The sequence below is a fragment of the Sander lucioperca genome, chromosome 15 (assembly GCF_008315115.2).
Source record: "Sander lucioperca isolate FBNREF2018 chromosome 15, SLUC_FBN_1.2, whole genome shotgun sequence".
Classification (NCBI taxonomy): domain Eukaryota; kingdom Metazoa; phylum Chordata; class Actinopteri; order Perciformes; family Percidae; genus Sander; species Sander lucioperca.
The window spans coordinates 32067467-32090074 of record NC_050187.1 but is presented as its reverse complement, the minus strand read 5'-3'; the positions used below and the strand labels follow the sequence as shown (position 1 = coordinate 32090074).

Here is a 22608-nt window from a genome sequence, read left to right as displayed (position 1 = left end):
GTAGTAAACAGGTACAGTCAGAGGTAGCTAAAAATGCTTACTTATCTAAGAGGGGCTGAAAAGTGTTAAACTGCATGTACTGACACTTAACACTTGACACTTAGTGTGCACAAATGCCAACAAAATAAACCATTTAGGTTCAGTAACACTTGTATTCGTCACACTTTTTATTAGTTTACTTTTGTAACGTTTTTAAAAACACCCCAGCATTCATGACGTGGTAGATGCATTTTGCCACACTTGTTTCTACATCGTGGTCATCCACACACAAGACAGGAATTCTGGGGCTTTCCCTGTATGCCTAGATTCTTCAGCTCAGCAGTCAAATCGTCAATGAATCTTCTCCGCAGTGTGCCGTCGCTCTTAGTTGTTAGGCAGCTCTGATCTTTAGGAAAATATGCTGTCTTTGCTCCTGAAACTTGAACCGTTGCTTCTAGAATCAGAGAGAAGCAAAGTAGAAGTCAACTTCAGTGGCATATATAAATATATGATGTCAGTTTCCTTGTACAGCCAGTTTAAGACATACAAAAATAATAAAACATTACTGCACTGAAGAAATCAAAATTTGAAGAGGGGCAGCCAATGTTTGTAAATGTGTTTCTGCATTGAAGTCAGCAATCAGCAAAAGGTTATTCAATGCAACTCAGAGTTAGTTAAAGTGCTCATATTATGCTCATTTCCAGGTTCATAATTGTATTTAGAGGGTATATCAGAATAGGTTTACATGGTTTAATTTTCAGAAAACACCATATTTTTGTTGCACTCTTTTCACCCTGTGTATTGAGCTCTCTGTTTTAGCTACAGAGTGAGACATCTCACTTCTGTTCTATCTTTGTTGGGAGTCGCACATGCGCAATAGATAGGTAAGGACTACTAGCCAGTCAGAAGCAGAGTATGAGGGCGTGCCCTGACAGTACTTAGGTAAGGACTACTAGCCAGTCAGAAGCAGAGTATGAGGGCGTGCCCTGACAGTACCTAGATAAGGACTACTAGCCAGTCAGAAGCAGAGCATGAGGGCGTGCCCTGACAGTACCTAGGTAAGGACTACTAGCCAGTCAGAAGCAGAGTATGAGGGCGTGCCCTGACAGTACCTAGGTAAGGGCTACTAGCCAATCAGAAGCAGAGTATGAGGGCGTGCCACGCTAGCAGCTAGGCGAGCATTATAACGTGTGTTCCAAAGTGACCATGTTTGTCTCTGAAGTAAAGGCTGGACTACAATAGAGCTGTTTGGAGCAGTTTGTGAACAGTGTTTTCTGTTGGAGATGGTAAGTCCCTTTGAGGTGGACTTTGGGGTTTTTCAATTTGTAAACCTATAACGTGTACACAAAAGATATATAACACAATAAAGGAAAGGGAAAAAGCCAAAAAGCATAATATGAGCACTTCAATAAAACAGCCTTACCGTTGCAAACAGCAAGCTTGTTTCCTCCTATATACTGGGTCTGCCATTTATATCCTGTCTGCTCACTGCATTCCTCAAAGAGACGACTCCTCCTGAGAAAATCAAAGTCGTAACCCTGCAAAAGGAGACTCAAATTATTAGTGATGTCCAAATGAAACTACAAGCATGTCATTCATTTTCTGAGCCCAATAGATGGCACTCTTTTCAACAAAGGGTTGAAAGCACATTGTAATCCCATTCCTTGAGTATTTTTCTTTAAACCAATTACTTTAAAGCAGGGCTCTTCAACATTTTTTAAGCCGAGTACCCCTTATCTGAGAGAGAGAGACGGAGCAGGGACCCTTACTATATACTACATATATTGTATAAAATTAAGTTGCATATTTAACTGGGCCTACAATAACGTGTAGGGCAGCTTTGAGCCTTTTAGTGCATAGAATACTACGCTATTAAAATAATTGTAATAATTGTTGGTATGATTTCATCTGGACATCACTACAAATTATACATTTTCCTTTTCTCACAGAACTATCCAGAAATGTTATCATGCTTGTTTAATATCAGTATATATAAAAATTGAATATACCACTCACATGGCTGCACATAGGTTTGCAGTATCGCGTGTTGGCAACTGTGACACATGCCAAGCCTCCGTTTTCGGGAACTTCGACTTCAGTGCAATTCTTTGGCTCAGCATGTAGGCAGTCTATAGATGATATAAAATGATTATTTAATAAATGAATACCGTATTTTCCGGACTATAAGTCGCTCCGGAGTAAGTCGCATCAGTCAAAAAATGCGTCATGAAGAGGAAAAAAACATATATAAGTCGCACTGGACTATAAGTCGCATTTATTTAGAAATTTATTTCACAAAATCCAAGAACAAGAACAGACATTTAATCTGGAAAGGCAAGTTATTCAACTAGACAATAGCACACAGAACAACTACCAGGGCGTGGAGACGTAACTGACTAAGCACGTTGTTCAAGCACCCATCTGTGGACTCGTTCCTCCAGCTCTGGCCATCTTGCTTTCAGCCCGCGATTAGCCGATTAGCTTTCTTTGTTTTCTTCATTGCAGTAAGAGTCACCTTTTCGCCAGTCCCTCACAAGTTTCTCTCTCACTCCAAACTTTCTTTCTGCTGCTCGATTACCGTTTTCGGCTGCATATTTTACTACCTGCAGTTTGAAATCTGCAGAATAGGATTTTCATTTCTTTCTCAGTTGTCTTTAGGAGCAGCATATAGTTGTCACAAGCCTAGTGCGCCCTCTCGCGACTTTAGACGGTAATGTTTTCAGTATGAATTAACATTTAAAAACATGTTAAATTATATATATATATATATATATATATATATATATATATATATATATATATATATATATATATATATATATAATTTTGATATATAAGTCGCACCTGACTATAAGTCGCAGGACCAGCCAAACTATGAAAAAAAGTGCGACTTATAGTCCGGAAAATACGGTATATGAATATATAAAACCTGTTTGATGAGTTTGTTTCTGTTGTCATCTGGAAGCCCTTTATTTATCCTTCAGGCATACAGTAAGCCCTGCACTACTGACTCCCTTGTTAAAGAACAGAGAAATCCACAATAAATTTGATCAAATCTGGAACTGCCTGCACACAGAGAATGGTCTTTATTCAGTAATTGTCAGGCTCACATGAAAAGCCACTTCGGCAATTACTACCTGCAAGAGTCCATCTTGCAGAATGTACAGCGCAACATTTCATCTTAATCAGTGAGGCGAGAACATCTTCAGTAGAAAGTAATACTTCTATTCGCCAGGCCCAGTTCACCTAGTTCACTGATAGACTTCAAATGCCTGACAAATGTGATACATTTGGTATACCCATACTGCTCTTGCATACCTGCAAACTAGTCTCTGTTTGGCAAAAATCGCCGTTTTGAATGGGAAAATGTCATCCACGTGAATCGTGTAGATCGAATAGCAACGCGGATTTCGGTGCCTTATTTAGGTACCACTTAAATGCCTACACTTCTCTCTGATGCTCTGAAAACGGACGTTAGAGGGAACTGAAACATCGCCACACGGGACGCTAATCAACACTACACCTGACAGCAGCTAACGTTAGCCTACCGTTAGCTAGCAGCTGGAGTAAACACGGTTAATGTTGACAGCTAAACGGTGTAAAAGTGTGTCTGTATTTCACTGGAGAGGATTCCAACAGTCTGTAGCTGCAAATGATGTGTCACCTTTTTCAGCTCTTCTGAGTTTGCAGGTATGGTCTCTGACTTTCTAAATAATTTTCACCGTAGCAAGTGCACTGTACTTTAGCACTTCTAGCTCATTACATTATTGTGACTGAGGGGAACATTAGCTTGTCGGATTGGCCCAACCTACCCATCAGAAATAGCCAGGAATGATTAAACCACAAATACAGAATATAATAAAATAAGAAAAGTATTTGAATTGTATTCCCCACACCCAAACCCTTCTCTGAACCAGCGCTTCAACCTTTTCCACTTCCTATCCTAACTAATCAACTTAATCCCAACAAATAAACTGATCTTGATCTAATAATTAATTAAACTGGTCACCCAGATAAAACAACAAGGACACACACGAACAAACACATGTCACCCTCCTACCTTTCTGCTGCTGTTTCTGCAGAATATCAGTCAGATTGCTCAATGACCGCAGTAGTGTAGCTGTCTCCTCTGTGCTCCATGCATCACTGCACGCTACCCCTAACTGTTGGTTGATATCAGACAGAAGGCAAGGCAGCTTTATTTGTATAGCACATTTCAGCAACAAGGCAAATTAAAGTGCTTTACATAAAACAACACTGTGTGGTATGACATTAAAGGCACATTTTAAATGAAAACTATAGGTAAATTACTCTCCTTCCTTTAAAAAAAACAAACAAACAAACACGTGTGAGATATATGTGTGTGAGTGTTTTTGACTTTTCTGGTGGGACAAACATCAATAGTTTACCTTGAGAAGAGCCGATAGATCTTCCACGAGCCCAGGTTTCAAGCAATTCTGAGGTAAAGTGTCATCCTGAGCTACAGAGAAGGACAAGACTGCAAATACACACACACATGCCTTTTATAATATTCAACTCTTAATTGATTTAGCCACATCTTATGATCTACACATTTCAGACAAACATATACAATAAAACTGTGAGATTACCTGCCAGTGAGCAAAGCCAAACAAATGTTCCCTGTAATGCCATGGCCACTGAACTGGAATGTCTTTCTGACCGAGAAACTGAAGGCAGAAAGCTGTGACAGGTGAATTTATTCACTCAGTCTGCGGGAGCAAAGTTTACGCAATTGGTCAATACTGTGATTTTCTCGCAAGATTAGAGTCCTTGGACTGCCAACATTTCTAAACTATGATGTAACATGAACTTTGGATGTGCAGAGGTTTTGTGTACAATTTCATTTTATATTTATTTGTGCAGATTGCTTGCAACTGAAATATAAACTACAATATTTCAAGTTGTTATTCTAACTTCTTCTGATAAAAAATATTTTTTCCACTATGTATGTCCCTGCTTTGTGCTGATGGGGGAGCTGGTAGTACACATTAACTGAAGTCATAAGCCTTTGTAATGTTCCTCTTCACACAAGAGTGCCACCACTACTTCTTACTGTAGTCGTGAGCCCATTAGGGAGCCACATGTCGGTAGGAAATCTACTCACACAAAGGCCCACAGAAGCCCATCAGACACACTGGGTGACTCAGTGTCAGTCGGTAAGTTGTGCCACGAAGGATGACTGTGTAAATAATTCACTGTGGATATTATTAATTATCGATGTCTGACAATCTGGCAGCAAATGTATTATTGAAAACTTTTAGGAAGAGTGATTGAGCTCATTAACACGCAGAATTGCCCTTTTGTGTTTGATTTAAGGAACAAAGATTATTCCTCCAAATGGACTTCGAAAGCATTATCTTACCAGCATGTCCTCTCACATGCTTCACTTCTTTGCTTCTCAAGTTTTTGTCTTGTTATCAAAACAGAGAGTGATGTTTTTTTTAATGATATGTTGTCCTCAAATTCATACAGCATGTAAAATCCACAGTCGATTGGATGTGATTGGGTTAATGGGTTGGAAAAACAAACGATAATAAATAAACGGAAGCTTAAATCCATAAGTTGGACATGCTGCATTTGTTCAGAGGACTAGAAGGCAGAGTTGTTATTGTAGAAGCCTGCTGTTCATTTGCATTGGTCTTGGAAAAGCATCAGCTAGTGAAGTGTGAAACTACCAGGTTACGCATACAATCATTTATAGGATAGATATAGGAATGTGAGTATTTCTAACTAATGCTTGTTAATGTTACCAGTAGGGCTGGGTACCGAATTCCATACTTTTTAGGCACCGACCGAATTGCTTCCTTAGTATCAAGAATCAAAAAATGCCTCGTCATTCCATACCAAATTTCAAAACCCAAGTTCACGTGCTAATAAACATGTAGCATGCTTCTTCCAAGATCAAATAATGTCTGTCACGTCGTAAAGACACGCAGGAAAAACTCTACGTTACACAGAGACGGGGCACACATAGTAAGAGCGGACAAATAAATAAAAAGATTTCTGTCGTAATGTGTAATGTTGTAATTTATTTTTATTAAAATGAATTTCATAAAATAGGTAGAGAAAAAAATATTGTTCAGGATCCGGTATCAAAGTCATGGTATTGGTATCGGGACCAGTATTGAATTTGTTTTAAAGGACAATTCCGGCGTAAAATTAACCTAGGGGTTAGTAACATATGTGTACCAAGTCGACCGTTCTCTGGGACATGTTTTCATGCTAATCGAATGCGTCTCTAGCTTTAAACAAGCTACCGCAAACCGGTGGTTAGCTGCTAACGCTAGCTTTCGGGGCAGAGGGTAAATCGCTATTTTATACCACTATCAAGGCTTAAAATAGCACCACACTTCCACGGTAGCATAATGAGGGTCCCTACATTTAAACCGAAGCATTGAGAACTTTGTAAGTGTACAGACAGTTTATTAAAAAGATAATTATAAAGACAGTAGCGTTAATGTTTACACGCGGGTGCCATCTTGGATGTCATGAGCAGTCGAACACCGAACACCGTGCAACCAGTAACCAGTAACATAGCTCAAACACAGCGTTCGTATATATAACAATATCCAGCCCTAGTTACCAGTCACCACATGGTTTTACCTTCCCATTGCAAACATGACTCCCTGCTGTTCTTATGTTGTTGTCGTAAAGTTGTCCTGGCACTTTAGCTTCTTCTGTGATTGTTCACAGTACATGTTCGTCTTCCCTCCAAAAGAAAACAGTTTTACTGATCTTACACCGCTATGGTTAAAGGGGAGCTCCACCAATTTCACGCATCACAGTCTGTTTACGTCTTGTCTAGAGGAGTACCACCGTATATGTGAATGTTGATAAAGCCTTTTGCGGCTCCAAAAAGTGGCTGTGTGACAATCTGGTAAAATGCCTGAAGTGATATCACTTGTGATGTAGTCTATATCGACGACGTTTCATTTCCAGGATTGTTGATTTCTGAGGACTATGGTTAACTGCTCCTCAGATCTCTGCAGGGTAAATCCAGACAGCTAGCTAGACTATCTGTCCAATCTGAGTTTTCTGTTGGACAACTAAAACAACCTTTGAACGATATACATGTTAATATGTCAAACATGTCATATAACACCAGAACAAGTTCTTTCCTGAGGCTATTTTGCAGAGGCGCCGTTGCTCTGTCCGGCGATTAGACGATTGTGATTGGTTTAAAGAAATGCTAATAAACCAAAGCACTTTTTCACGTTTTTATTTTTCATGGGAATTAAAGTGGCCATATTATGCTCATTTTCAGGTTTATAATTGTAATTTGAGGTTGTACCAGAATAGGTTTACATGGTTTAATTTTCAAAAAACACCATATTTTTGTTGTACTGCACATTGCTGCAGCTCCTCTTTTCACCCTGTGTCAGGTCTGTTTTAGGTACAGAGTGAGACCTCTCAACTTCTGTAACATCTTTGTTGTCAGTCGCATATGCTCAGTAGCTAGGTAAGGATTACATGAGCTAGCTAGCTGTTTCTCCAACTTCGACCTGTACAAGGCAGGATTAGCCGGGAGACTTCTTCTAAATGAGGGCGCACTTCCAACTTTGTGTGGAATACCTGCAGAACAGGGACATGTAAGTAGTTCTATACAATTTATTTTGTAGATTAGGGTGAATTTGTGTGTGTTGTAGCAGTGCTTTGCCATTGAGAACGAGCTAGCCCCCTAGGCCCCTCGTCTTGGCTAGTTACGTAGAAAGGCGTGCAGATTTTGACCAGCTCACCCGGAGACTGAAGGCAGGACACATTTAGAAACCCGTATCCCACTCAAAACAGCATGGATGTTTTTTTTTCAAAGTTTGTATGTGTGTGGAAGCACCAGAGACACAAAATAACACCCCAAATCCCAGAAAAAGTGTTTTTTTTTCATAATATGGGCACTTTAATAGAAATTATGGGAAGTAATGGGAATTTACGAGAAACGCCCTGCAGTAGGTTAAGTAGTAGCCCAAACCATTGACATTTGGCTTAACATATGAAGGTAGCTAGCATGCTGCCTTTGATTTACTATGGTTATGGTTATATGCGTGCTAAGCTAACCATCAGCGCTGTTTTTATTGTTTCCAGCCTATCAAGAACAAGTGGGCTATACAATTAACACACATAGGTTAATAGCAATGGGTTATGTATTACCGCCCCCCCCACAAAAAAAAGAAAAGAAAAAAATTGGCAAGTATGTAGTAGCCTATGCTGATTACTGCGACGAATATAGGGAGGACATTCAACTGAAGTGCTGCAAGATGTTTTTTTTCAACTACATTTAAGTTCCCTGTTATAGACTAACAGTATTATAACAAGCAATATTAAAAATATCCAGTTTATTCCCATTTATTCCTGTTAATTCCTGTTAATTCCCATATATTCCCGTTAATTCCCATGGAAAGTTTCCAACTTTGAAAATTTCCGGAATTTTGCAACCCTAAATGTAGTGTCGGTGCCAGGTTTTAATAAGGAAGAAGTGTGTTTAAAAAAGTAAACATTTTTGAGTATGACTTTGTCTTAGGAGGTCAATACTACATCGCAGGAGTACTCTTTTAAGGGTTGGTTAGGTTAAGGTATAAAGTTAGTGAGAAATCCTGATTGTTTAAGGTTAGAGAAACATCTGTGTTTAGGTTAAAATACCTACTTCCTTAATGTTAGGAGATCCTAGTTGTCATCGATACATTAGTCTGGATCAACGCAAGTACATTTCCAGGATAAAGCATGACTTTGCCCGTCCGCTTCCGCTCTCTGTGTGTGACCATTCTCAAACTCCCTTCGCTTCGGAAAACAACAACAGCAGCCTTTGAGCTAGCGAGCTACAGGCTGAAAATGGCAAGTTTTGAAGAAAATTTGGATCGTGCAACAAGGCCTGCATGGTTCTTTCAGGGAATGATTGTAAAGATTTACAAAGAATATGTTTACAGCATTTACTCTCTAACTGGGACGTTTTGGGACCGATTGGTGGGATTGCTGTGGACGAAGTACACACGGCGATACACTGGTAAGAGCAAATGACGTTTACTGTAACAATGTATACAGCTAATTTAAATAATGTAACTGTATTGTGTGAACAGTTGACTTCCTTTAATATTGTATGTGGCGTTTTCTTTTGCGGGGTGCAAATGTTCTACCAAAACAAGTTCCTTCCAGAGACTATTTTGCAGAGGCACTGTCGCTGCGTCCGGAACTTAGCGTCGCCCAAGATGATTGTGATTGGTTTAAGAAATGCAAACAACCCTCCTATCCTGGAATGTATGTGTGGTGTAGCCAGACCTTACTCCACAGATCTGTGGAGATAGTTCTGGCAATGCAAGACTATGGATATATTAATTACCACGTAGTTAATATCCGGTAAGGGCCGCATTCAAACAGACATTCTCTCATGATAATGTCTGCCATTTTATTGATCCATCTGACCATTCCAACCTCCTCCCTCTGCTGACTTGCTCCCGACAGACAAGAGTCTTAATTACTATTACCACACAACAGGGCTTTGGCACTTGGCCGTGAACACATGTCGCTTTCGGGCATTTGCTGAAACGACTAACCCTCACGTTTTTCTTGGGATCACAGTCTCCAAGTGTACCCAAAAATGTGGCACCTGTATGATTGTAAGACTGGGATCCCAATGGTATCCATGTGGGCTGCGCCTTGCTCCCAACTGCAGCTACTGGCCATTTGAATTAAAATGAACTGAACTCAAGTGCTTCTCTGTTGGCAGCCACACCACTGTTTATTCAGCAGCATGGGTCACATTAAGCAAGAATTACTGTAAGTAGGAGGTACATTCCCAAACATTATATAAGTGTTTGTTTGATCTGGTACTTCCATCAATAGGACAAGGACAGCCAGAAGAGCTTTAATTCAGGTTTAGGAAAACTAAAAGTACTTTGTTTATTACGACAACATGATTAGATTTATTCTGACATGAAGGACATCAAAATACCACACCAAATAAATCAACACTGCTGATCCAGTGCTTAAATGAAAGCTGTATTACTCATTATATAAATAGTACATTCACTACAATACAAAGTACATCTACACATCTCTCTTTACATTTCCATAAAATGTTTTTTTAAACTATTAGATCCCAAGAGTCTTCACATTAAAATTTGTGACCAATGCTATGGTTCTCTAAAGAGGACAGTCTCTATGTAATGTACAAAGTCACACAGACACAAGCCAAACTACCTTGATACCTGCACGCATACATACACACACACAGTGCATATCAATACAGAGCCAGACACACACCACAGAAGCCTTTTGTGACTGTGAGGCATAAAAATGATGATGAATCGCGCGTATGATAGCAACACGCTCTCCTCTCTGTCTAACCTTTCTCAAAAACCTGTGACATTCTCCCCACGGCGCTCCTTGTCTACCTCCCTTAGAGGCATTGTGCCGAATTAGCCAGCCATGGAAAACTGCTACTCAGTTGTCAAATGATTCACATGGATGAGCCTCAGAAAGCCGAGCAGTTGGAGCTAATTGGTATTCAGGAAGACCCCGCGCTACCTGTTTCAAAGACTTTTCCTATTTGGGAGGATCACTGCGCCTCCAGGGAAAGTTTGAACGCAATCGCAGCTGATGAATAGCTAATAACGTCTATTAGCTCCTTTTAATTACCCCTTTGCTTTTATCACGAGGCCGATTTATTTTCTTAACGCACAGAAGCCGAAGCGGTTGCGGATACTTTTGAAGGTGCAGCACACAGCCATGTAAGACATTTTGTAAGATTAATGTGCAAATGCATTTGGAAGCAAGGGCTTAACACGGATATTCAGTACAGATTCAACCAATCTGATCTTGTCAGTTGAGAAAGGCTTTTCTGTCTAAACAAAAATCAAAGTAAAGGGAATGAAGAGACAAGCAGGGAACAGGGCAGTTGAAAGTGGGCCGGATACCTCCAGCTGTGCTGTATCAGACATTTGAAGCACAGCAGGAGGCTCCAAAAACAAGAGGCTTTCTTCTCCCTGTCTCGCCTACCCTCGCACACCAATTAGCAAACCATTATAGTGACAGCAATGGCTACTGGTGGGATGAGAACATTCTATGAAAAGTGTGACTGACAGCTCCACTCTCTCTATTGTTTAGTGTAGACAAATTAGTCGAATATCAGAGAAGTGCCACTTACTGTTAAAGGCAAAGTGCGGGAGGAAAGAACAAATTTAATGAGAGACCATCTTAACTCTCTGCTTTCTCAGCGGTGCGAAAAGTTGTCACTTAGTCATCCAGTATGCCAGTCAGACGAGCAAACATGCAGATTGCTCAACACCTACAGGAATGAGAGAGAACATCCATGTACCGCAAAGCAACAGCCCCGGAACACACACCAGATGGGGGAAACTATTAATTGATCAAATATTTATAAGATGCAAATGTGAATAAGAAATTACAGTGCTGTCCCTGAACACCTGTTTCCCCTGCCGGCTAACAGAGCTCTTGTTTACCACCTGTCCTCTCACACACTTCCCCTCTTCCTGAACACTGGCAGTCCTGTGAGTTTACCTCGTGTCTTACTGCTGCTACAGCTTCTTTGGCAATAGCTGTCTCTACATACTTCTTTGTTTACATGCCTGTTTACTCTTTGCCTTTCTGTCTGTATTCCTATGTGCCAGCCACTGACTCGATTTACTCTATTCACCCTTTGCTTACCTCCTGTTTTCTTACTTGGCTTCCACCAGTGTTGTACTCGAGATCGGTCTTGGTCTTAAGACCACTTTTTAAAGGTCTCTGTCTCTTCTTGGAAGCGACCGCATTTTTACTTGGTCTCGTCTCAGTCGCCGATAAAGAGGACTCTGGATTTTATTTCAAGACCGGTCAAGACCAGAGCTGCAGGCATATCACTAAATTGCCTGTGCATTGTCTAATTTTATTTGTTAACATCATTACTGTGATTGGATGTAAAACTTCCTGCTTCAAATGCAACCAATAACTTGATTCATTTCTAATTTGAAATTTGTTACTGTCCCACTTGTTACTGTTGACGGAAGAAAAAGCTCTGGCTGTCTGGCACTGGTCAGTCTTGGTCTTGACTCTGTCTCGCCCTGCCTTGGTCTTGACTTGGTCTTGATACACTCTGGTCTCGATGATGACTTGGTCTCTCGGAGCCCACTGTCAGTCTACCTTGGGTGGTTTAGACATTATGGCTGATAATCAAAATCCTTATGGAGAAAATAAATGGGATTTTTACTTCCGAAACCACACTGTTGAGCTCTATGTCTGTACTTGTTTACTGACTGTCACCTGATCTTCATGCCAGTATGAGGTGCTGCAATTCACACCGGCTGATTTTCCTTCTATTCCACTCGTTTTCTACAAATTATGTCCTTATGCAGTTAGGGCTGCTCGATTATAGAAAAAATCATAATCACAATGGCCCTCATTTATGAAACGTGTGTAGAAACCAGCGTAGATCTGAGCGCAGAAATCATCTTACGACGGGGCTCACGTGTGATTCACGAAACGTTCCTATCACTCCAATTCCAGCGTACGAATGAACGGGTGTTGATAAATCAGACGGCTGAAATCAATCGTAATTTAAATATCACGCCCACATATATTCACGGGTTAGAGGCCTTGCCCTTAGAATTTACCACATGGATAAGCGACATCCAGCAAAGAAACGGAATTTCTCTGAGGTAGAAATAGAGACGCTCACGTGGAGGTGGTGGAGGCCAAATTATCGGTTTTATTTGGAAGCTTAAAATCAGGCATCAAAGGATCAAGGAAAAATGCGGTGTGGACTGACGTTACTGCTGCAGTCAACAGCGTTTCTGCAGTAAATCGGACTCCTGCAGAGGTTTGAATATTTAAGTTATTTATGCAATAAGTAATAATTTTCTATGCTTAAATCATTAAATATAACTTGTAGTATTCTGATAACTATATTTGTATTTCCAATAAGGTCAAGAAAAAATGGTCCGACATCAAACCGGCCACAAAAAAACGTGTTGCGGCCATGAGGCGCAGCCTAATTCAGACGGGAGGAGGCCGGTCAGACCCCGAACTGATATTAACGCCAGCTGAGGAGCGAGTGGGTGCACTTATCAGGTCTCCCTCCATTAGTGGCATTCGTGGCAGGGGAGACACTGATGTACCTGAATCCGAGCAGGCAAATGGTGAGAGAAATAGCCACAGTACAAACGCAGATTTTTTTGCCTGCCTAAAATAATCAAACAAATGAAGTGCATTGAATCTTTTATTTTCTCTTTTTTAAAGATCAGTCAGAGCCAAGCACCAGTGCTCAAGGTTCCACAGAGCAGTGTCCACACAGACCGGCGGAACAGGAGCGCTTGTCTTCGCCCCGTCCTGGTCCACCACCATGTGCCTCTGTACTAACTGCTGAAGTCCTGGAGAGACATGCAGACATTTGCAGATGGATGGGTGAAATAAATTGTTCACTTCTGGCCATTAAAAACACATTGAAAGCGATAAACGAGAACCTGAAGTGCATTTCAAATAAATGAATTATTTTCACTAAACATTCCACGTTGTATTTTTTGAAGTAGCTTTCTTACCCAAAGATAGCACTTACTATATTAGAAGCGCAGAATTAGATCCTGTCTCCTTCGTAGAGCCCCCAATGCTGGCCGTCGTGGCCACGGATCTCTAGGCATAGGGTCATCTGGCTGCACTTCATTGAATGGCACCCCGTTCTCCAGCGCAATATTGTGAAGAACCCCGCATGCCATAATTAGGTTACAGGCCTTCTCTGGGGTGTATAGCAGAGACCCAAGACAGAGCTACCTGCCCTTGAGCAAACCTATACATCTCTCCACTGTGGTTTGTGTGCGCGTGTGCGCACTGTTGAACCTGTGCTCCTGCTCGGTTTGGGGCGTAACTCACCGAGGAAATGACTCCGGCCATGCAGTGCACCCTCCTGTAACCTTGTTCCAACGCTGCAGTTTTGAAAAATAAAAGAGTCGTGCGTCCTGGCTGGCTATGATCTGAACGTTGATTGAATGAAAGTTTTTGCGATTGATAAATGCGTAATCATTCATGGAGTACAATCAATCGCCCCAATCACATTTGGAAACCCAGCAATCTCATAAAATTGTCTTTTAATTAGGGCTGTCAGCATTAACGCGTTAATGCGATTAAGGGCCGAGCATAACGCGTTCATTTTTTAACTCACAGTCCTCTCTGCCCGATTTACAGCCACCCTTTCTTGGCTTTAAACTACTCACCGTTTGTCGGCTACGGCCGCTGAACAGGCTAACCGTTGTAAACAGCCGTGGTCCGCTTGCCTGGTCCTTTGGTAACATTAGTAGTTATGGCGTGTTAGCATGGCAGTGTTAGCCAGGACCAGTCGGGATCTCTTTACTGGCTGTGTCTCAATTGTTTTTGCGAGTAACCAACTCAAGTACTCTATATAATTGAATGTTAGTACACAAATGTTGAAATGACATAATATGCCCGTCCCTAGTAGCTAGTAGATAAATTAGCCTGAAGCTAATGCTTACCTGTTCAGGAGGAAATTAGCCAACTCTGCGTCCTTTTGGTTTCTAATCTGTCTCCATCTTCCAAATACATCTCCAATATTTACCCGGGGTTTGTTACGTATCTGGTCAGGCAACTGTTAAAAACACGCCAGGGTTTTTTTTAGGTCGGGTAGAATTTATCTCGTTGATCCCGTTCGTTTGTTTGCTGCTGCCATGACTGTACTACAGCTGTAGCGTGCTGGGTTTGTGTTTTTACAGGTATATCTGGCAACCATGCCAGTATAAATATAAATAAATGTTGTCCTGTATTATATTGTTTTTTTTGTGCAGTACTCAATTTGTATCAAAGGGGTTAGGCTAAATATCAGAAACACTACTCAGTATTACACAACTCAACAGTACCACAAATTAAAGCCTCCAAAATGACCATGAACGTAAATCAACACCTCACAAGTTGTTGATTTTGAAATATTCATCGTTGGAAGGCACAGACTGATTATTTTGGCATTTGGTATGAGGATCTCTTGTACATAATATATGCCATTAACATTGCTATTTAATCCTGATTACAGTTTACCATCTCTCCCCCATTGAAGTTCCATTCTTATTTTATTCATTTTTGCTTAAAAAAGCAATTCCAGTTACATTTGACCAAGTAACTCTATCCTACTAGGTTACTGAGAATCTTCATAGACATACTTAATGTGTAGATAATGTTGGAATACATAACTGAAAAGCAATGTCAGTGGATACTTGATTTTGCAGAAACATAATGAGAACTCATTTTGATGCATAGAAGTATAAAAACAAGCAAAAATGCATTTGCTAATGCAAAATTGGTGCATGTGAGCGTCTATAAATGGTTGTCCATTCTTACTGTTTGGCTTTGTGACTGTTAACAGTCATATTGGCACTATGCTGAAGATTTGAAACAACTCATACAACATAAAATAAAGCCTGCTGTATCAACCAAAGAGGATCCATGTGTGTTGGGGATACGCTCTGTAGCTTCATGACAGAGGGGCACACAGAAAGAGCAAGGGTTCATTGTTCATGTCTTTAAAGGGTTAGCACTGCTGCCGAAAGCTGACAGGATGCCAAAAACCTGGTGCTAGTTTCTTTTTCTTCTTTTTTTTCTTTCAAGAACAAAAACACCAGCATGAAAGCTTTTTTTTTTCAGCGATCGATACAGTTTTTAGTAAAGATCCCAGAGGCTTTTCTACCTGTTTGTATTGAAAGGAAGAATCCACAGCAAAATGTTCTTGACTTATGTTGTGCATGGTGGTAGTTTTCTTTCATTGGATACACAGACTTCTTTAGAGATGAAGAACCTGTGATGTAGTGATTGCCTTGATACATTTATATTCTTAAAACATCAACAAAGGATGTAAGAATCAAATATTTATTAACATTTGAAGTTATTACTTTTTTGCAGTGCTGGCTGAACATAATAAATTAGAAATAATAAGATTGTATAGCACGTTCAATAAATATAAATCCAAGATGCTGCATATATACAAATGAAGTTACATGTAAAAAACAGCAAAAGCACAGACACAGGGACAAAAATTTAGTGTATAACAATTTAGAGTCTGAAATAGTCATGTTAGATAAAAAGAAAAAAAAAGGACTTTGGGGTTTTCAGCTCCTAGAAAAAAAGTGTTTCCCTTTCCTTTAGCTTTTTTTGTGTTGACATTTTGTTCATTTGCAAATCAAGTCCACAACACAAAGTACATTACATACAGCACAGTTCATAATTGGTTACTGAAGCATATTCCCCTCTCAAAGGCATGGGCACCTTCTTGTAAAATAATTCTAGTCAAAACACAACAGAAGGGTTGGCCCTGTTAACTTAAAAAGAGACACTGAAAGTTAGACCTATACTTTGGAGTGAACTGTGCCTAATTAAGTTCATGTTTGCTTTGTTTTGTTTGCTCATCTTTAGGCTATACACTATGTATATAGTACATGTATATAGCATATGCTGTGTATAAAATCCTTTTACTTCTTGTTGACTCAATTTCACATGACGTCTTGCAGAAGTTGATGACAAACGCAGACTGACCAAGCTCTCTCCTGCTGGGGATGTTTGGCACTGCCTGCTGGAGTGTTTCTGATGTGGATCTCAACTGGAAGTTTGTATTCCATGTCAAGCAACTGGGAAATGACCCGAAATGACGCCAAACAGAAAGGACCTGAGCCCCACGACCTCCTCTCCACCATGGAGACCTGGAAAGAGGACAGACTACACAGACTCAAAGAGGCAAAGCAAAAAAAAAAACGTTCACACAGATAGGAGAAAGGAAACAAACCCACAGACGGAGAGGGAGACGAGGAAAACATGCACACAGGGGACAGAGAGACAGAAACAAGTGGAGAGGTTGAATCTCTTCCAGATGCAAACATCTGGAATGAGGCACCGACAGCCGGGAGAGAGTTCCCAGGATGGCTGATGGTCCAGCATGGAGAAGCCTGAGTGAAAAGAGAGTACTAGGAAGACGAAACACGGAGAGAGAGAGGCAAACAGCTTGGACACTCATGTGCTTGTGGGACACAAACAAACGGGTTGGAGGGATGCAGTGGTTTATAGAAAGTTTTCAGATTTCTCGTTGGCAGGACAAACATGGACTATAGTACGAGGCTTAATGTAAAAAATGAGGGCACCGGTGTTTGCATCAAGATCAGCGTTACCATTACATTTGCATGTTTTAGTTAGCATAGAACATGAATAAATAACATGGTTGTGTTTGTTGTGCACTTCACTTCACTGATATGATTTCCATGTTTCAGCCACATTGTTTATCAGCCGCTCACTACAACATCATACTCCTACCATGATGAAGCTGTGCACCATTTTCCAAAATGTTTTAGTGCAAAATAAGGTTTATGTCTTTTGTGATACTATATTAAGATAACTATATGTTTTGTTTCTCTCCACAGTAATGATAACTGCTTGATAAATTGCACATATTTATCCTGATCAAATATACCAGCTTTAAACTCACCCTGCTTTAAAATCAGTTGTAATTTATGACTTGTGAGAGTTATGAAACCAACCTGATAGGATTTGGGGATGGTATCTAAAAACATACAGTAGCTGTGAGACTCGTTGAGGAGAAGCACAACAGTGGGGTTGGTTAGAATACTTTTAAATGAGGGATGAGTAACTTCTTTAGCGACTCCACTAATATCAGAAACATGAGGTTATGATTATGGGTAGGGGTTGTTTTGTGGTAAAAGAAAGATAAAGGAAAAGCTGGCTCTAAAGGTCCAGTCACATGAGCATTTAAAATGGGAAATGTTTTTGTCACAATCAGTGGATTCACTCTGGGTAAAATCCAGAAAATGCATTACTTGAGACAGACCAGCAGATGTCTGAGAGCATGGGATGAAATATAAGTTTTAAGAAGATCAGACAGGTAGATATGTGCCCATTTACAATTTAAGACATTAGAAGGGAGCCAATGAGGGAAAGCCAAACCTGGATGATATAAAAGTGTGAATTAGGCTGTCTGCATCAGCCAAAGACAGAAACAACTTTTTTCTATGTTGCGTTGGTGAATAAAGGTTGTCTTGGTGATTTATTTAATGTGCCAAAACAGATTGGTAGAGAGGGTAGGATAAAATTTAAAACCAAGATTATTGGCTGTCAAACTTTGAGGAATCACACATGTTTTCTAGCGTTACTTGATCAAACTGGTGTCTGTGTGAAGCAGGGCCAATGACCAGCATCTCAGTTTTATCATAATTTCGGGGCAGCAAATTGCATGACATTCAGTTTTCCACAGCAGACAAGCAGGCCTCTAATTTAATAATTTGTAAAAAAAGACCATCCTCCTTTACAGGCACATACAGCTGAGTATCATCAGCGTAGCAGTTAAAATTAATTCCATGGCTGAAAGGCGAAATAGCCCTGAGGTACTCCATATTTCACATCAGAAAATATTGATGTAGGATCATTATTGGAAACACATTGTGTACTTTCAGATAAGTAAGAGATGGAAAATTGTACACAGTGCAAAAAAAGAAGCAGAAAGAAAAGACAACTGGCACCCTTTTGCTTCAGCTGCAGTGTTTCTCTCTCTCAGTCATCATTCGCGGTTTCTCAGAGACACTGACACTGCTAATAGGCCCTAGGATGATAAAAGGCTTTTCAGATTAGTGCTCCAAAGTAGCTTTAGGATTTTTCCAGGTCCCAGCTCATGGGCCCTCCCTTGTTGCGGAGCTTGGCTCTGCGAGACATTTGGTTATTCCAGGAAGAAAACTCAACCTTGTATGAAAACAACGTTGAAGGTTCAATTGTAATGTTATGTTTTGCCATGTGACATATGTGGTTGATGTGTTGTGTTGTGTTGTGTTGTATGCATTAATGTGTGTTGATTTCTATGTGAGACAGTGTGAATTTCTGTCTGTGTGTGAGTTATTGGTTTAATTTCCCCTTTTATGTGACTGTAAATGAAAGATATTTGAATAAAGCTACTGAGGCTCATTTAAGTGCCTGTGTTGAGATAGTGGATCTAGTTAAGTTCCTTCTCACATTCAGAGTGGAGCGAGCTGAAGGGCAAGACATGGGAACTGAAGGTTTTTTTTTTCCTCCTCTCCATCAGTTGTGGTATTTTAAAAGTCTGATTTAGATTGTCGATTATAAACTATCTGGACTTTTTTGTGATATCACACTTAAAACTGACCCGAAGGATTGGTAACACTATATAAAGTCAAAGCATAATATGGTTGGAGGCCCAGTGTACCACACTTTGCCAAAGCAGCCAGCCCTACAGCAATTGTATTCCCATTACTCATTTAATGTCTTTTTCAGACTATTTTGAAAAAAAAACGATATAAAAGGAAATTTACTCTGAACGCTCAGTTTTTGAAAGACTTCGCTGCCTGACATTCACAAGCCAATTTTTCTCAAACACAGGTGATTATAATACCAGAAATTGAACCAATTTGCGAGGAAATGTCTTAAAATGACTGAACAGTAAATCTTCTCTGAGCACTCATCATGAATGCTTTAAGTGTTGATTTATTCATGCCTCATTTTGGATTGTAAATGTTCTTTTTCATGGTAGACAACAAAAACTGCACACAGAAACTGCGCATGTAAACCTGTGCTGTGTTGTCTTGGTTGGAATAAACTAGTCCATCATGTGTGGCCAGGTTAGCTCAGTTGGTAGAGCAGGCGCACATATATAGAGGTTTACTCCTCGACGCAGCGGCCGGGGTTCGACTCTGACCTGTGGCCCTTTGCTGCATGTCATTCCCCCTCACTCTCCCCTTTCATGTCTTCATATGTCATGTGGAAATAAAGGCCTAAAAATGCTCAAACAATAATCTTAAAAAAAAAAAAAACCTAGTCCATCAGATATGACTGCAGTCTGTGGGGATCAAAGGCATGCAGTCCTTAAACAATCACAGCATTTTCATTTCCTGAGAGAAATTATAATAAGATCACGAGACTTCTCATTGAAAAAAACGAGGGCACCGGTGTTTGCATCAAGATCAGCGTTAACATTAAATTTGCATGTTTTAGCATAGAACATGAATAAATAACATGGTTGTGTTTATTGTGCACTTCACTTCACTGATATGATTTCCATGTATCAGCCACATTGTTTATCAGCCGCTCACTACAACATCATACTCCTACCATGATGAAGCTGTGCACCATTTTGTCTTTTGACATTTGTGATACTATATTAAGATAACTATATGTTTTGTTTCTCTCCACAGTAATGATAACTGCTTGATAAATTGCACATATTTATCCTGATCAAATATACCAGCTTTAAACTCACCCTGCTTTAAAGTCAGTTGTAATTTAGGACTTGTGAGAGTTATGAAACCAACCTGATAGGATTTGGGGATGGTAGATGGTATGTAAAAACATACAGTAGCTGTGAGGCTAGTTGAGGTGAAGCAAAACAGTGGGGTTGATTAGAATACTTTAAAATGAGGGATGAGTAACTTCTTTAGCGACTTCACTAATATCAGAACATGAGCATTTAAAATGGGAAATGTTTTCGTCACAATCAGTGGATTCCCTCTCTGGGTAAAATCTACAAAATCTTCAGCATCGAGTTAAACGCATTTGTCCCGTTGAAAGTGCAAACCTATGCGGGGCCAGAAAGGCATGTCCAATATCCATTTTTATGTTACCTTTGTCAGAGAATAAACTGCTCCAGAGAAGAGAAAAGAGAAGGCTTGCAAAGGAAGTCAATGTACAAATATGTCTTTAAAATAAACTGTGTGAACCTACTGTCCCTTTAGCGACTGCACTAACAAGCTTGCTAACTGACAGTGCAGGTAACTTCTATCATCATAATCAATGGAGACCAAACCAGAGTTGAAAAAGTGAGTGAAAATGGTCACAAGCACAATTCCAAATAAATGCTAATGTTGCCACGTGTCTGCTGGAAATGTAAATAGCTGATACGTTACTGAGAATAACTTTATCAGGTGACAGTATGTCAGGGTTGTGAGTTAGGTGCTCAGTGGCGTATCTGCCAAAAAAGTATATAAGCTTCCGGGTTCACTCCCGTGATATGTGACCACTGACTGCGTAGTACTGTTTCTCCCATAATGCTGGGCCATGGGGAAAATCCTCTGGGTCGCATTTTCGTTGCAATACCGTGAGTGGCCACTGGACAAAATCAGGGCTGAGCCATAGACTGTATGGGCTGAGCGCTGTATGTGGGGGCCTAGTTAGTCAGCTGTTGTGGAGTTCCTCTGCTCCCTGGTGGCCAAAAATATTGAAATATCTATTCAATCAAGTATCTTTATTGCCATTGTTTCAACCTGAACCCTATTTTCCTATGTTTTTGTGTCTAAGTGACTGATGGGAACAACAATCTTTGACATTGGTCCAGTATTAAGCAAGATCGCTGTAGTCCGCAACGGCGAAACAAGCTACAATATAAGTTAATAGGGCAAATGTAAAGTTTGTATTTAGGTTCCCAAAAGTGCTCGTTTTGTCATTGAGAGGCTCATATTAATATTCTAAGTGTCTGACAATATTATGGAAAGGGTTTCTAAGGAGGTTAACCTTTTTAAAGAGTAAGATCCTTTTTTTTTTAAACATAAAAGCATCTGCGAAATTGCATTCGTTAAACCCACCAGACTCCATGTAAATAAACAGTAATTTTAGCATCGTAAAATACTCTTCATTTAAAGTCGAAAGAAACAAAATCAAACTACAAAAAGCCTTTTTGGGTTGTCTTGCCACTTTTACAACCATCACAACTCTAGTTTTGGTTGAAATAAACATAGTTTACCGATTTACATGTAAAAATATGTTAGCCCTATACATGCTAAAAGTATTGTATTTTTAAATAGAGTGTGGTGGGTTTAGCGTTAGCGACGTCAGAGCTGTTTCTGATTAAACTGAAAGGTCTTAAAGAGGTTTCAAAAAGGCCTACCTCTGTAGGGGTCCTTTCCATAATGTTGTCAGACACTTAGAATAATAATCTGAGCCACGTGGTGCAGTGCGGTGTTTAGCAGCCTGACTGCTTAGGGAAAAAAAACTCATTCTGGTAGTCCATGCTCGGATAGACCTGTATCTTCTTCCTGAGGGCAGCAGATCAAACAAGCTTCAAAGAATAACTTCAACGTTAACCCTGAAGAAGCCATGTAGTATTGTACTGCACTCTTCTGTGCTAACCTGACCAATCAAATACAGGATTTCTTGTGATTCTGACATTTTTTTTTAAATGTAATGTCAACATGTGATTAGTCTATATCCACGACGTTCCACTTCCGGGATTGTTCTTGTTCTACCGCCCAAGACAATTGTGATTCATTTAAAGGAATGCCAACAAACGAGAGCACATTTTTCCCCCAACCCCGGAATGCTGTGTGGACTTGCCAGACCCTCCTCCGCAGCGCTGTGGAGGAAGGTCTGCCAATGCGAGACTAACATGTGATTAAAAGGGTAGTTAGCTCCCAAGCACAGAACCTTTGCTTTTTTTTCCCCTCAATCATTTCATGAAGTGTCTCTTGGGTCATCAGCTATTTTTACCTTCTTGCCCTCTAACTTTCCGTAGCGGAGCGCAGCAGCATTAGCATATGAGTCAGAGCACCAGAGGGCGACAAATACTCCGACGTTTAGTCTCCATGCTTAATGTGCAGAGCAGCGAAAGACGGCTGACTTACATGTCGGGTGACA

General features: G+C 40.2%; 2 protein-coding genes across 3 annotated transcripts in view; one reads left to right on the top strand and one right to left on the bottom strand.

The window, feature by feature from the left end:
- Positions 1 to 18935, top strand: part of ccdc172 (coiled-coil domain containing 172) — a 36987-nt gene extending 18052 nt beyond the window's left edge. Inside the window, exons 8-10 of one of the 2 annotated variants that reach the window (XR_004895235.1) lie at positions 16485 to 16562; positions 16599 to 17091; positions 17787 to 18935. The gene's annotated coding sequence lies outside the window, so the exon portion shown is untranslated. Of the gene's footprint in view, positions 1 to 16484; positions 17092 to 17786 lie in introns of both variants that reach the window. The other variant, XR_004895234.1, reaches the window with a different exon arrangement.
- Positions 133 to 4722, bottom strand: si:ch1073-126c3.2 (uncharacterized protein LOC555816 homolog). The gene is made up of 6 exons (XM_031315955.2): positions 4590 to 4722; positions 4389 to 4477; positions 4040 to 4142; positions 1996 to 2108; positions 1403 to 1517; positions 133 to 433 (listed from the first exon to the last, which is right to left on the bottom strand). The coding sequence occupies exons 1-6, from the start codon at positions 4630 to 4632 to the stop codon at positions 258 to 260; spliced, it is 639 nt and encodes a 212-aa protein (XP_031171815.1). The 5' UTR covers positions 4633 to 4722; the 3' UTR covers positions 133 to 257.
- Positions 18936 to 22608: the final 3673 nt, after the last annotated feature.

What these genes read in the sequence shown, in the direction of transcription:
- si:ch1073-126c3.2 (XM_031315955.2), bottom strand. Translation starts at nt 4,632, where the DNA reads ATGGCATTACAGGGAACATTTGTTTGGCTTTGCTCACTGGCAG. An exon ending in TTGGCTTTGCTCACTGGCAG is followed by an intron (nt 4,478 to 4,589) that starts GTAATCTCACAG and finishes GTGTATTTGCAG; the next exon opens with TCTTGTCCTTCTCTGTAGCT. An exon ending in GCAAACCTATGTGCAGCCAT is followed by an intron (nt 1,518 to 1,995) that starts GTGAGTGGTATA and finishes CTCCTTTTGCAG; the next exon opens with GGTTACGACTTTGATTTTCT.